The 15,898-nt window shown below is 38.0% G+C and overlaps 1 protein-coding gene across 1 annotated transcript in view; it reads right to left on the bottom strand.

Annotated features, from left to right (window-relative positions):
* top1b (DNA topoisomerase Ib) overlaps nucleotides 1-15,898 on the bottom strand; it is a 30,350-nt gene that overhangs the window by 10,446 nt on the left and 4,006 nt on the right. The window contains exons 3-13 of the mRNA XM_053643255.1: nucleotides 10,419-10,515; nucleotides 5,423-5,531; nucleotides 5,174-5,232; nucleotides 3,396-3,479; nucleotides 2,302-2,398; nucleotides 2,101-2,195; nucleotides 1,844-1,959; nucleotides 1,438-1,559; nucleotides 1,177-1,299; nucleotides 720-907; nucleotides 1-35 (exon numbers count right to left, since the gene is read on the bottom strand). The exon at nucleotides 1-35 is cut by the window's left edge and continues 110 nt beyond it. Coding sequence (XP_053499230.1) covers nucleotides 1-35; nucleotides 720-907; nucleotides 1,177-1,299; nucleotides 1,438-1,559; nucleotides 1,844-1,959; nucleotides 2,101-2,195; nucleotides 2,302-2,398; nucleotides 3,396-3,479; nucleotides 5,174-5,232; nucleotides 5,423-5,531; nucleotides 10,419-10,515 — 1,125 coding nt within the window. The remainder of the gene's footprint in view (nucleotides 36-719; nucleotides 908-1,176; nucleotides 1,300-1,437; nucleotides 1,560-1,843; nucleotides 1,960-2,100; nucleotides 2,196-2,301; nucleotides 2,399-3,395; nucleotides 3,480-5,173; nucleotides 5,233-5,422; nucleotides 5,532-10,418; nucleotides 10,516-15,898) is intronic.

The raw sequence follows: 15,898 nt of genomic DNA, 5'->3' as shown, positions 1-15,898 counted from the left end.
GGGAACCTGGAGGAGGTTTGGGGTGCTTTGAGTCCCTGTAGAGAGAGAGAGAGAGAGAGAGAGAGAGAGAGAGAGAGAGAGATTAAGGCAGGAACATCTCTCTCAAAGTGCATGCTGAATTAAAGGGGGCGGGGTCTGTATCAGATTTTTATTTTGTACAAAAAGTCTTGGATTAAAACAATTACAGCATATTATTATTACTTTTAAATAAAGCGATCTTAAACAAGAGAGCAGAGTATAATTAATTTCCATCCTGTTGATGAACCCGACTGTACACCGAGTAACAGCGCCCCCTTGTGGCGCAAATGTGTAAGCGCACATTTTGGAAAAAAAAAAAAAAAAAAGCATAAATTTTACCACCATGATGATATAATTACCCTCTGAATCACTACTATTAGAAATTCCTGAATTAAACACAACAGACTTGAAAATCCCACTTCCTGTCTACTGAAACGTCTTCTTGTTCGAGTGATAATTGGGTGAATGATTCCTTATTAATGATAAACGTGATTTTTTTTGTCATTTTTTTTTTTTGGTAAATGTCATTTTTTTTGGTGCAAATTATTTCTTTACAAATCCAGAACTGCTCTTCTATTTTAATTTATTTTAGAATTGTACTCGTTCGTTCCGTTACTCCACACAATATAATGAACACAGAGCTTTTAAAACGTGATTAAAAAATAAATACATTCTTTAAAAATCTACGTTTTAATACTTACTTGCTGCAGTTGATGATGATGTCTTCGGGGCGAATGCGCCGTTTCAGCATACCCATCTTCGGGTGGTCTCCTCGACCTCGGAAAAGACCGGGAGGCTCGATCCGGAAGTTTCCGATGCGCTCTTTGTGGTTGTCCATCAGGCAGTAACCGTACTCCCCCACCAGCCGCTCGTTCTCCTCTTTGATTTTCTGCGAAAGGTAAAAAGTCTTTACCCTGACTGTTCATTTCGTGCTCCCTCGACCTTTTATGGAGATCTGTGGGCGTCGCTACATGCAAATGAGCTGTGTCAAGAACAATATTGTACACTACGAATATATTTTTTTGTACTACGCAAAAAACATTTACACGCTAACTTATTTTTGCAAGTTGTAGCGTCCACATTTAGTTTTGCTCTCCCTGTTTATTTATTTGTTTATTTGTTTGTTTATTTATTTAGCGCAACTGTCGCGACTCTTACCTGTTTCCCTTCCTTCGTCATCTGTTTCCGATTCTCCGATTGCACTTTGAAGTATTCGCTCATCTCGGTGAAGTTGCATTTGTTCAGATCGGTGATTTTGGACTTCTCCTCCGAGGTCATTTCCTGTGCGGAACCAAAAAACAAAAAACTACATTACTCAAAAAAGAAAAAAAAAAAGCAAACATGTCTCGGCTGATCTGGGAGAACTCCGTGGCCCGAGCTCTAACTTTAATCATGGAGGTTAAAGAAGTGTGCGGTTACCTTCCTCCAGTCTTTGAAGAAGTTTTTCCTAAATATGTCCTTGGTCGTGTATTCGTGGTCGAGCATTTTGGCGAAGAACGTCGCCACTTCCTCCGCCTGCTCGCTCAGCTTCATGGGCTTTCCTACACAAACACGAGGGAAAGCAAGTCCGGCTGTTAAAAACCCGAATACGTGTGTAAAAAAAAGAAACACAGTGCTGTTCAATTCCGCGCTCTGATTGGTCAGAAGGTGTCGAGGTGTAAGATGAATACAGCATGTGCCGTTAGTGGAAAATAAACAACTTGACTGGTGTGGTAACGGTAACTCTGCTTCATCACGCCGCCTTTATTCTACTGCTGAGGACACAGAGTGGTTTATTTGACTCAACACACACACACACACACACACCATACTGTACTGTACTCACCATCATAATAAAACCTGACGTTTTCCGGAAGTCGCTCATACGGAGGCGCGAACACGGGACCTTTATGCTCGAGGAACCGCCATTTTGAGCCGTCTGTGTATCGCTCTTCTTCCCACCTGAGCGGGCAGAGAAAGAAAAAACTTTTTTAAATAAAAAAAAAAGACGTTCCCGAATTCCACTACAGGACAAAACGAATCCATTACAGACGTCAAGGAATCACATTTAAAAAAAAAAAAAAAAAAAAACGCCCCCCTCACCATTTCCATTTCTCTTCCGGCTCCTTCTTGCCCTTCTTCTTCCCTCCAGCCGCATCCTCTTTCTTCTCTTTCGATTTCTTTTTCGGCTTTAACGCCTGCAACGACCGGAAGACGGGGCGAACGAGACGGAGAGTTGAGAATTTTTTTTTTAAATTTTTTTTAAAAAAAAATAACAGACACACAGACGTGTCGAAGCCTCACCTCTTCCTCTTCGTAGTCATCATAGTCTTCCTCCTGCTTCCGTTTTTTCACCTTATGCTCCTTTTCCACTTTGATCTTTTTGGGTCTGTACTCGGGCCTGTATCGGCGTTCCACAAAATCGGTTAACACACACGCACATAAAATATATCGTAGAGAGCCCGATAAACTAGAGCAGATTTCTCAGAGGCTTTATACATGCTGCCGTAATTATACATTATGGATAGTTATAATGCAGTAATGCTCTTTAAGTACCGTTGATGGACATTTCTTTTTTAATTATTATAAATGACTATTATTCAGTGTCCGTTGCGATGTTTCTTATTAGTATACAGCGTTTCATCTCGATTTATAACGAGACACAATTTCACACGAATATTTTTTTTTTCCTGAGATGCATCTACTAAGTTTTGAGAAATACGTCCTCATTAAAAAAGACACGTTCGAACGATTAAAGATGGAAAAGCTCTCGTATCAAGAGGAAAGCCGAGTTTCCTGGATTCCGTAGCTAAGCCGTTGGTAAACGACATCTTTTAGCTGTATTCGTGTTCGACACACGTGAATCGAAGAGAGCTTTGGCTGAACGCGCGTCGCGATGACGTCACGTGACGTGTCCCGGCCTGAATCCGCGGAAAATCTGCGGTCGTTTGGAAAAAAACTGCAAGCGCCTCGGAATATCGTTTGCGATATATTGTGAATCGTGCTCAAAAAGATCCAGAGTGAGCTGCGGTTGTGGCTACGCCTGCTGGTAACGTAAACGTTTAAAGAACACAGCACCCCACATAGGCAAAACCGAGTAATTACACCTTGATTCAGTGTGTGTTTTGGATTTTACTGAAGTTTTGTTCGTTTTTTTACCGTCTTTAACCTGTTAAGATATCGGTAACACGATATATATTAATAGCATCGTTGACGTCACTCATGAGGTCAGCAGATAAAGAAATATAACGCTACTCGCTGTAACGTGGAAACGAACGCACATGTAATTTGTGTATTTGTACTTAAACACGGCTATTTTAGCATAGATTACATTTTTTTTTTAAAAAAAGCTTGCAAAAACGACAACATTTAAGAACGATAAAACATGGATCACGCACTCGTCGTCATCCCTCTCTCTCTTCACCGTCTTCTCTTGCTTTAGAGTGTAGCAGTAGCCGTTGTCCTCCTCCGTTTTGATGTGACTGTGGAGACAAACGTTCACGCAACGTTTAGATTCATCCCCTTTAGAGAAGTTTTAAATCTAATAATATAAAAATATCCATTATTATCCATCACAGAATACGAGCACGGTTACAACGTACACGATTAATGTTCATTTGGATACGGCGTTAATTATAGTTCACGCCAGTGATCTACAGCTGCAATCGAAATGATTCCACCCCCGGTGCAAATCAGGTTTATGGTCAAAATGTACAGACTTTCAGAGGTTTGTGATGAACAAATCAAACAAACGCGATCGAAATAGTTCGACACGACGAATGATTCATGTAGTTTCCTCAAACTCGACTGAAAATGCAACCAGTTTCAAAATGATTCAACTCCTTCATGGTGAGCATCTTTAGTACTTCGTAGAGCACGATCTTGCTGTTATGACGTGCTGCAGATCTTCTGCAGCGTTCCTGAGGAATCTTCTCCCGTTCCTCATGAGCAACGGCCTCCAGTTCAGTAATATTCATGGGTTTGCGTGCTGCGACCGCCTTCTTCACATCCCACCAGAGATTTTCTATGAGGTTCAAGTCAGGTGACTGTGATGGCCCTGTAGAATCTTCCAGAACTTCTTCTGTAAACAAGCCTTCGTAGAATTTGAGGTACGCTTGGGATCGTCGTCCTGTTGGAAGGTCCGATGACGCCCGAGCTCCAGCTTCCTCACAGACGGCGTGATGTTTTCTCCTAGGATTTCCTGATACTTCACTGAATCCATCTGGCCTTCCACACGCTGCAGGTTTCCAGTGCCAGAGGATGCAAAGCAGCCGCAGAGCATCACCGAGCCTCCACCATGCTCGACTGTGGACAGAGTGTTCTTTCTTCATTCTTCTTCCTCCAGACGTACCGCTGATCCATTGTGCCGAAAAGTTCCAGTTTGGTTTCATCGCTCCACAGAACAGAATCCCAAAACTTCTGTGGATTATTTATATGATTCTGAGATGACTTTTCTTGTGCTTTTGGGTCAGTAGCGGTGAACGTCTTGGAGTTCTGGCATGGAAACCTTCTGCGTTTAGTACACGCCTTACTGTGCTCACCGAAACCTCAGTGCCTGTTACACCGAGTCTCGCTGCAGGTCTTTTACAGTCACTCGAGGGTTTTTCACAACCTGCCTTCTCACAAATCTGCTTGGAGCCGTCGATAGCTTCCTTTTTCTGCCCCGTCCGGGTATTTCATACATTTTCTTCCCCTAGCCAGTTCCGGTATTTCACGTGTTCCAGCTCAAGCACATCTGCTGCAACTAATGAAGCCTTTAATTAGTTTATAGCAGGTGTGCTTGAGATAAAACCTGTTCTGCGTATTTGTGCTGCTGTGAGGGAGTCTATTCAGGGGGGTGAATCATTTTGAAACTGGAGAAGTCATTATAACTTGCAGTTTCAGGTGAATTTGGGGAAACCACTTGAAGCATTCGTCGTGTCGAACTATTTCGATCGCAAACAGCTGAAAGGCTGTACATTTTGACCATAAACCTGATTTGCACCGGGGGTGGAATAGTTTCGATTACAACTGTACATAAACACTAGTAATAATATATATAAGAATAGCCTATACGCTAACATTTAGAATACTGGGGTGTTACATAATGCTTCATATTTGAATAATAATAATAATAATAATAATAATAATAATAATAATAATAATAAGCACATTATTGGGGAAATTTGAGTTGTACCTGACATAGCCGTTCTCCTTCTCCCTCTTATGCTTCCCGTTAGAGCTGTGAGATTTAAGCTGGGAAAAGATATATACAAGTTATATATAAATAAACGCACACATACATACACGGCAGGTAAGTACAGCTTGAGCACAATATTAAAAATAGTACAGCAACACAATCCCAGAATGTAACATGAGCTTGATTTGGCCCTGAAGCACAAGCTGGGAGTGTAGAGGGAAAAAAAAAACCCCAGAAAGGCCGCACCTTCTCTTCTCTCTTCTTTTCTTTGTGTCTCTCGCTGCTGTCCTCCCGATGTTTCACTCGCTCTTTCTCGCGGTCCTTGTGCTTCTTCTCAGACGAGTCTCTGTACTCACTGCGCGAGGGGAATAAAAACAAACGAGCGATGAGACATGCGAGCACGACGACGACGACCCAGACGCCGTTACGACCTCTTCCCCTCCCCGTACGTTCCGGCACTCTCTCGAGACATTTTAATTCCTCTGTTAAACGTACGATTCATGTATTTTTTCACTCCTCCGTGGACTTCCGTTCAAACAAGAGCGTCGTATCTGAAGGACGGACACGAAATACGCCGAGGGTCGACCTTACCGTCTCCATGATTTCTACGATTCGCTTCAAGATTAATGTAGCATTCAGAACTAGGACTTCGTTACAATTTTATTTATTTATTTTTTTTTTTAACATGACTGTCTACAACTTGAATCAACATGTTGAACTCCATTAAATATAAGCAAAAAATGTATTTAAGTGATATGTAAAGCATGACCAAAATGCAAAAATGGATCCCATTTGTGCTCCTGGAACAAACACTGATGGCTAATGTGCATAAATTTATTAAAAAATAAAAAAATAAAAAATAAAATAAAAAAAAAAAGTTTAAACAAACCCATACATTTTTATCCACATTTGAAAGTGATATACACCTTTGTATACCTTGACCAAATAAATAAATAAATAAATAAATAATAAAAATTATCCTCAGCATTTCATTTACAACAACGTGAATTTTTTTTTTTGAGAGTTTCAAAAATAGCATCTGTTTATTTCTTGGTTAGAAATCCTTGTCGTTTTAAAACTAATCCATCATCCGTGCTCGTACCTCGTAACTCTTCGAGCTTCTCGAGAGCACCGTGTCCTTTATTTATTTGTTGTAAATGAATAATTTTAAAAAAATAAATAAAATAAAAAATCACCACCAATCCAAATCCTCCTTTATTCACACCCGTGATCTTGGCTCGGTCCGTCCCGCTCACTCCTGTAAAAGCGGTGTACGTGTACGAGCCTTTTTACGCAGACCAGGAGTTCGTTCGACCATCAATCATCGCGCGCTAAGACACGCCCACTGCGCTCTGATTGGACGGGAAACGGGAAGCGCTGCCGCATTCAACTCCGTGAGTCGTGATGCTCGACTGATACATACTCACCGAACTGCGTTCATTTAAATAATTAACATTTAAAACTAATCTGCCGGATGTTTGAAGATTATTTAAATGTTATTTGTAATTTGTATTCGATATAATACACACTAATAAAGTTAACATCAGTCCTTGTTTGGATTTCACAGTATTTAGTTTAATTAAATGCTATGGGAATTTTGTTGTTGTTGCTAGGTTTAAGTTCTTTCGGTTTCTATTCTTGTTTTGTTACAGCGTGTACTGTACAGATTTCACTTTATACAGGTGTCACTTCCACATTAACCATCTGCACAACATTGTTGTTTTCTTCCCATCCCCCCTGCTTAAATCCACGTCCGTTCGAAGCTACACCCGTGTTCTCCGTGTTCTCGTCTTTACGTCACGGTGACGTGTAAACCACAACGAGGGCTCAGGAACCGAGTCAACCCGAGCTACCAAGATCGGAGAAGATTCCTGCAGATGTTACAGGATGTTCTTTAGATCGTGATTTATACGAGGCTTTATTATTCACGGTCATGTATTCCATTTCGAGCACATCCTGTAATCCCTCAACACTCTCAATCTGAATTACTCGGTTTACTTTGTTCTGAACGCCACTTTCACGTACCTGTACATTCCTGTACACGTTCAGAACATCTCGCGCGCTCGAGTGCAAACGATCCATGTTTCGTTTCTAATCAAAAACGAAACTTTTTGGGCTCGGAAAGGTTTTATCTTGATGGATCACGCACTCTTTCGGCATACTTCACTCAATACGACAACAAAAAGGACTTCACAGAGTGATATAAAGATAACAGCTGCTCAGGTTTGACGCTTTATAACAGCGACCGCCATTTTGGTTTTTTCTCACTCAGTCGAGATCGATAAAAAAAAAAATAACATTAAATAAAACAGTTCACACCCCAGTGTGAACGCGACACCGGAGAAGCCGAATAAGCCTCGACACCAAATGGTCCGATCGTTAAAACCACAGAGAGAGGTTCACGTGTTTCCGGGGTCACGTTTAGACGCGTCGAGGAACCTGTGAATAACAGCCTGAAGAGGACTGCGAGAGGGCAATTGAGAGCCATCTCAGATAAAGAGAGGACTTCATTATCATAGACACAGAGAGAGAGAGAGAGAGAGAGAGAGAGAGAGAGAGAGAGAGAGAGAGAGAAGAAAAAGAGAGAGAAAAGAGAGAGAGAAAGAATTAAACAGAAAGAAAGAAAAGAAAAAGAGAGAAGAAAGAATTAAAGAGAAAGAAAGAAAGAAGAAAAAGAGAGAGAGAAAAGAGAGAGAGAATTAAACAGAAAGAAAGAGAAGAAAAAGAGAGAAAAGAGAGAGAAAGAATTAAACAGAAAGAAAGAAAGACGAAAAAGAGAAAGAATTAAAGAAAGAAAGAAAGAGAAGAAAAAGAGAAGAAAAAGAGAGAAAAGAAAGAATTAAAGAGAAAGAAAGAATCAAACAGAAAGAAAGAAAGAAGAAAAAGAGAGAAGAATTAAAGAGAAAGAAAGAGAAGAAAGAGAGAGAAAAGAGAGAAAGAAAGAAAGAGAGAGACAAAGAGAGAGAGAGAGAAAAAGAGAATTAAAGAGAAAGAAAGAAGAAAGAGAGAAGAAAAAGAGAGAAAAGAAAGAAAGAAGAAAAGAGAAGAAAAAGAGAACGAAAGAATTAAAGAGAAAGAAAGAAAGAGAGAGAGGGAAAGAATTAAACAGAAAGAAAGAGAAGAAAAAGAGAGAAGAAAGTGAGAGAAAGAAAGAATTAAAGAGAAAGAAAGAAAGAAGAAAAAGAGAGAAAAGAGAATTAAAGAGAAAGAAAAAGAAGAAAAAGAGAGAGAAAAGAGAGAAAAGAGAGAAAGAAAGAATTAAAGAGAAAGAAAGAAAGAAGAAAGAGAGACAAAGAGAGAGAGACAGAGAGAGAAAGAATTAAAGAGAAAGAAAGAGAAGAAAAAGAGAAGAAAAAGAGAGAAAAGAAAGAAAGAAGAAAAGAGAAGAAGAAGAGAACGAAAGAATTAAAGAGAAAGAAAGAAAGAGAGGGAAAGAATTAAACAGAAAGAAAGAAGAAAAAGAGAGAGAAGAAAGAGAGAGAAAGAAAGAATTAAAGAGAAAGAAAGAAAGAAGAAAAAGAGAGAAAAGAGAGAGAATTAAAGAGAAAGAAAAAGAAGAAAAAGAGAGAGAAAAGAGAGAGAGGAAGAATTAAACAGAAAGAAAGAAAGAAGAAAAAGAGAGAAGAATTAAAGAGAAAGAAAGAGAAGAAAGAGAGAAAAGCGAGAAAGAAAGAATTAAAGAGAAAGAAAGAAAGAAGAAAGAGGGAAAGAATTAAACAGAAAGAAAGAGAAGAAAAAGAGAGAGAAGAAAGAGAGAGAAAGAAAGAATTAAAGAGAAAGAAAGAAAGAAGAAAAAGAGAGAAAAGAGAGAGAATTAAAGAGAAAGAAAAAGAAGAAAAAGATAGAGAAAAGAGAGAGAGGAAGAATTAAACAGAAAGAAAGAAAGAAGAAAAAGAGAGAAGAATTAAAGAGAAAGAAAGAGAAGAAAGAGAGAAAAGCGAGAAAGAAAGAGAAAGAAAGAAAGAAGGAAGAAAGAGGGAAAGAATTAAACAGAAAGAAAGAGAAGAAAAAGAGAGAGAAGAAAGAGAGAGAAAGAAAGAATTAAAGAGAAAGAAAGAAAGAAGAAAAAGAGAGAAAAGAGAGAATTAAAGAGAAAGAAAAAGAAGAAAAAGAGAGAGAAAAGAGAGAGAGGAAGAATTAAACAGAAAGAAAGAAAGAAGAAAAAGAGAGAAGAATTAAAGAGAAAGAAAGAGAAGAAAGAGAGAAAAGCGAGAAAGAAAGAATTAAAGAGAAAGAAGAAAGAGAGAGAGACAAAGAGAGAGAGAGCGCGAGAAAAAGAATTAAAGAGAAAGAAAGAAGAAAAAGAGAGAAGAAAAAGAGAAAAGAAAAAGAAGAAAAGAGAAGAAAAAGAGAAAGAAAGAAAGAAGAAAGAGAGAGACAAAAGAGAGAGAGGGAAAGAATTAAACAGAAAGAAAGAAGAAAAAGAGAGAAGAAAGAGAAAGAAAGAATTAAAGAGAAAGAAAGAAGAAAAAGAGAGAAAAGAGAGAGAGAATTAAAGAGAAAGAAAGAAAGAAGAAAAAGAGAGAGAAAAGAGAGAGAGGAAGAATTAAAGAGAAAGAAAGAAAGAGAGAAGAGAAAGAGGGAGAGAAAGAGAGAGGGGTGTATAATTATAGCATACATGGTTATATAATTGGGTTTCCTACTTGCACATCCACAGGAGAGTAGAACACGTCCTATAGAACTCCTGGTGGGAAAATGTTGATGAACACAACCACCTGTATTTAAATGTTTAGCTAATTAAACTTCAAGAAGGAGAAGAACGAGCAGAAACGTGCGAGACCACTTAAATCTCTCTGAAAGAATTACATTCAAGATGTTCTTTTGCGTTCTAGAGCCATGGGTCTTAAAGTGGGGTTCGGGAACGCATAGGGATTGGAGAGAGAGAGAGAGGGGAAAAAAAAAAAAAAACACCCCAGGATGGTTCCAAGTTGCTCACAGGTGTGGAAATCACGACAAAGCTTAATTTAAAAAAAAGTGCGTTCCTTTTGTGTGGAGACGTCGAACCTCTCATTAAAAATAAACTCTGCAGTAAATGTTACTGAACAGATCTGAATAGTTTACTGTAAAATAAATCTGAACAGATTGAGACCGCTTTACTTTTTTTTTTTATAAACAGTTAATATGCTTAAGATTTATTCAAGACATTATAAAACCCAGTCCTGTTTCCCAGCATTCATAGTGTGAAGAAGAAAGAAAAAGAAAGAAAGAAAGACTAAGTGAACAAGTAGAAGTGCACCTTTACCTGTTAGTGTACTTGGACTTTTCACGCTCTTTGTCTTTCTTGTGGTCTTTGTGCCTGTGCTCTTTGTCTTTATGCTTGTCTTTATGTTTGTGGGAATCTGGGGGGGGGGGGGGAGAAGAGAAGAAGAAGAAGAAGAGAACAAAAAGCAAAAGATGAACGATAAATTGATAAAGATGAACTCGTTAACAAGTCACAAGACAAATGTATGTGCAGATCAATCTTTAACACGACCTGCTTATAACTTTTGAATAAAATAAATAAATAAGCCTGGCAATGACACAACAAGCGGCAATAGTAATCGCTACAGTATTTCTATATATAAAAACTAGTAACAATTACTTTTATGTTAATATGACAACGTCTGAATAAAAGCAAGAGCAGTAACAGTGATGTACGATACTTTGAGTAAATATCAGTAATATAAACAGTAAGAGAAGTAAAAGTAACTATCAGTAGTAATGCACAATAATAAAGTACTACTTCAGTAGGTCAATTAATAACAGTAAAAGCAGTAGCTGTAAAGTAAATAACAAAATACAATATAGATGTCAAGGTATTGACAGAGTAACTAGTAATAATTACTTAATGAATAGTAGAATGCACTAATAAAGAAGTAGAAATATTAGTAAGACACAATAAGTATTAATGCTTATAATATTTATAAGATAAGGCTGGGTGGTAGCTTTAGCCTAATACCCCAGAGTCACAGACAACGACTTTCTTCAATTTATTGTTTATGTCAGCGTTACATTGTATTCACATGACGTCAGTCACCATCAGACGGACGAGAAATCAAGTCCTCTAAGGCCTCTATGGTTAGTAACAAGGCTGTGTATATGTACGTATGTGTGTGTGTGTGTGTGTATATATATATATAAGTATTTACGCATTATTTTTATGGATGCACCAAAACCACCGAATTAAACAGTCCTAAATTAATAATATATATTCTGTTGTGTGTGTGTGTGTGTGTGTGTGTGTGTGTATATTGTGTTCTTTTCTGTTCTGGACAAACAGTTGTGCAACGTTTCAGTCTGAAGTTTATATTTGTAACACTCAGTTTGTCGATTTTATTTTAAATAAACAAACAAACAAAAAAAAAAAAAAAGCAACGTTTGCCCCGCCCCATCCAATTAATTCGAAAAAAGAATTGGCCGACTAATCGATTATGAAAATAATCGTTAGTTACAGCCCTAAACATAGCATGACTAGCAATAATAGTAGGTATGAAAGTAGTAGCCAATATAAGTAGTATGAGTAATAATAAAAGTAATACCACTATGAGTAATACACTAGTAGTAAATAAGCAGTAATTCAGGTGAAGTGCTACAGTGTAAGTGGTAGTAGGAATAAAAGTAAGAATCAGTACACGTAAAATCAAATCAATAGCAGTATTATTTATTACTCGGACCAATAGTAAGCATGATAAGTAATAGAAGTAGGGTTGTGACGGTGGCCATGACAACCGCATCACCGAGGTGGTAGTTTGCCACCGCGGTGGTGGCACATCATACGCCACGTTAATGTTTCTGCTTGAGTGGGCACTATAAGTACAAAGTTTTATATACACAAGTGTAACAACAACAGTTGCAATATTAATTTGTAGTTATAGCCTACCATACAGCGGGAGATTTTATATTAATACACAAATGATGTAATCACAATCAAACGCCTTATATGGTGTCGTCCATAAGTTTCGTGTGGGTTTGTCTGAGCACGACAAGATCCAGTCAGGTGGATTCTGCAATTTCACTTCGGGTTCTGCCGCTGCGATGGATCGTGATGGGAAGCCAAACGTTACGTCGGCGCCCTGGGAACATTTTGGATTCGTGCTTAACGAGAGAAAAGTGCGACTGTGTCCACTTCTTCTCCCCAGGTCGATCACAATACCGTATCCCACAGCGCCCTCAGGCCGTTTCTCATTGCAACAACACGACACAAGGCTGTATTTAGTTATTTTACTGACAGAAGCGCTATAATAAGTCCTCGTTTAATTTTTTTATATTTAGGTTTTTATGTAATTTAAGTCTATTCAATTATAAGTTGTTATATTACATAACACAGTAAGATAACTTTCACCACTGGTAAAAAACTGCCAGTGTCACAGCCCTAAATAGAAGGAATAAAATTAATAACTGATATGAGTACAGTACAATATTAAACTACTAACTATAGCACTATAATATGGTACTAACAGTAAGTAGTAATAATTACTATAACATGACTAGTAATGATGGTAGGAATAAAAGTAGTAACTAATATAAGTCGTATAATTCAATAACAGATGTCAAAGTAGTAACAGTGACCGAGTTAGCAGTAATCACTACCATGAAACTAGGAATAATAATAGGAAGACGACGAAAAGTAACTAAAGCGTAATACGAGTAATATAATACTATAACTATACTATAGTATGATGAGTAATTAAAGAATTAAAAAACAAGATTAAAGAGAAGTTGGTAGTAGTAGCAATATAATTAGTAATAATATATGATAAGTAAGACCCTGACTAAGAGAAGTAACAGAAGTAGTAACATACAACAATAAGTATTGTGGTAACGTAAGTAATAACAGTAGAAATGGAATTATTAACTAATACAAGTAGTAAACTACAAGACTACATAAGTAGTAATAAACAATATGTAGTAATACTAGTACGAATAACGTTAGTACAGTGGGGGGAATAAGTATTGGAGGCGTCAACATTTTTTATACAGTAAATATATTTCCAATGAGGTTATTCACATGAAATTTTCACCGGACATCAGAATTAAATCAAGAAATCTGGAAATATAAAGAATTCACCACATTAAGGTCCATAAATGAAGTTCTGTGTAATAAAGAGGAATGACACGGGGGAAAAAAGTATTGAACACGCTAACGGAAATGTATTTAATACTTAGTGGAGAAGTCTTTGTTTGTAATGAAGCTTCAAGACTCGTCCTGTGTGAAGAAATTAATGTTCCGCAGTATTCAGGTGTGATTTTGGCCCGTTCTTCTAAACATATCGTCTTTAAATCTTGTTCAGTTGGATTCGAGTCAGGTGATTGACTCGGCCGTTCTAACACCTTCATTTATTTTCTCTGAAACCAATTGAGTTTCCTTTGCTGTATGCTTTGGATCGTTGTCCTGCTGGAAGCTCCACCCACATCTCATCATCCTGTTGGATGGCAGCAGATTCTTCTCGAGAATCTCCCGGTAAAGATCTCCATTCATCGTTCCTTCAATGATATGAAGTCTGCCAGTACCATGTGATGAACAGCCCCACACCATGATGCTTCACCTCCAAACTTCACTGTTGGTGTAGTGTTTTTAGGGTGATGTGCAGTGACATTTCTTCTCCAAACACGGTGTGTAGTAACACAGCCAAAAAGTTCAGTTTTGCTCTCGTCTGACCAGACTACACTCTCCCAGTATTTCATAGGCTCGTCTAAATGAGTCGTAGTAAACTTTAAACGAGCTTCGACACGCCTTTTCTTTAGTGATGGAGTCTTGCGGGTGAGCGTGAGCAGTGGAGTGCATCGTCTATTGTTTTCTCTGTGACCATGTCACCTGCTGCCTCCAAGTGTTTCTGGAGCTCTTTCCGAGTGGTCCTTGACTCTTGGGCTACTCTTCCGACTCCCTGGTCAGAAATCTTGCGAGGAGCTCCTGTGTGTGGTCGGTTGATGACGGAGTGATGTTGCTTCCACTTGTGGATAACGGCCCCAGTGGTGCTTACTGGAGGATTCAGACGTTTTGAAATACGTCTGTATCCGATTCCATCAATATGATTCGCAACAATAAGGTTGTGAAGGTCTCGGGAGAGCTCTTTGCGTTTACCCATCATGAGATGTTTCTTGTGTGACACCTTGGTAACGAAAAGCCTTTTTATAGACCATCAATTTATTAACCCAGCTGATAATTTGCACAGATAGGGGGTATAATTACTTTCTAACCACTTACGGATCCTTACCTTACCTTGGAGGACTGCTTTTTCTTATACTTTTTTTCCCCTGTGTCATTCCACAACTTTATTTATGGACTTTAAAATGTTGCGAATTATTGATATTTGCATATTACTTGAGTTAATACTGATGTCTGGTGAACATTTCATGTGAATAGTCTCATTGGTAATATATTTATTTAAAAAAAAAAAAAAAGGTTCAATACGTTCAATACTTATTTCCCCCACTGTACGTGTAATGTAAGAAGTAAACTACAAGTATATAAAAGTAAACTGGGTAACAGTAATAATATGCCATAAGTACTATAGCAACATAAGGATTAATAGTTAGAATAATGTACAATATGCACTACAGAAATTGCCCTTTTTATTACTCTTATTACTAAAACTATAATAAGAGTCATATAAATACAATAGTATAGTAGTTGTATAAGTAGAAATAGTAGCAATAAGCAGTAAAGAGAGATTAAATGGCTTATATTACATAAATACTTCTAAATATACTACTATGTTGAGTTAAATATACAATACTTATAATAACTGCCTTTTATTTCGATTTGTAAATAATGAAACTATATAAAAAGGCTCGAAAGTTCCTTGGCTATTTTGCTAGTCAGAACTTCCCCCATGTGACACCGCGTGGCAACGCTCGACTCCGATTGGTAACCCCGAACTCTCTACTAACCCAATCAGTGGCCTTGCTTTTCTTGTGTGTGCTTGAGAGACCAACACATGGATATGCAATGTCTGGAAAATTTCATTCCAGCTGCTCATGTCTGAAAGGGTTAAAATTCAGACACGGATAGGGTTAAACCGTCTGGCGACTTTCTTTTAAAATTAAAAACAAAAACAACAAAAAGCACTTCTTTAAAATAAAATAAATTTTAAAATAAATAAATAAATAAAAAAATCAGCAGTCATCTTCAGCAACAGTTTTTGCGAGAGCGCTCACTGAATGTTGTTTCCAAGTTACCTCCTCGCAAGACTTCATAATGAATTTTCACATGTTCAGTCCTGACCCGCGAGATAAAGACGACGGTTATGACTAAACATGCAGGCCTCGACACCACATACACGAGTGTGTGCGCGCTAACATCGGCGCTAACCTGGAAATCCAAACCCTCAGCGCCATATTTACATATTTGTAACCTCATACAATCTCTCAATGTCTATTATAAGCAAAATCACGTCCATTACACCACAGTGCTGTCGAATTCTGGATTCTGATTGGTCGATTCATATTCTATACCAGCAGCTCCGAGAACAGTGCAGCTACAAAAGGATTTATATCAATGCGCTCGTTTCTATAGTAACGGATCGCTCTGCGGGACTCGTACAGCGGATAAAACGCATTTTTAAAGAGATGTGCGTAACTATTAACATGCCGAAGTTTTCTGTTACATTTTGGAAGGAGCCTCCAGTGTCGGCGCTTCATAACAGTCGGAAGTAAAGCTGCAACTTTAGAGTTTACGCTTTGTTATGGGAAAATAATCATCGTTACGGTGGTACCAGTAATTGTGCGTTCTATAACAGCAGG

This window comes from Ictalurus furcatus, chromosome 15, assembly GCF_023375685.1.
Source record: "Ictalurus furcatus strain D&B chromosome 15, Billie_1.0, whole genome shotgun sequence".
NCBI lineage: Eukaryota > Metazoa > Chordata > Actinopteri > Siluriformes > Ictaluridae > Ictalurus > Ictalurus furcatus.
Note: the sequence above shows the minus strand (reverse complement) of the source record. Positions and strands in the feature narration are given on the sequence as shown.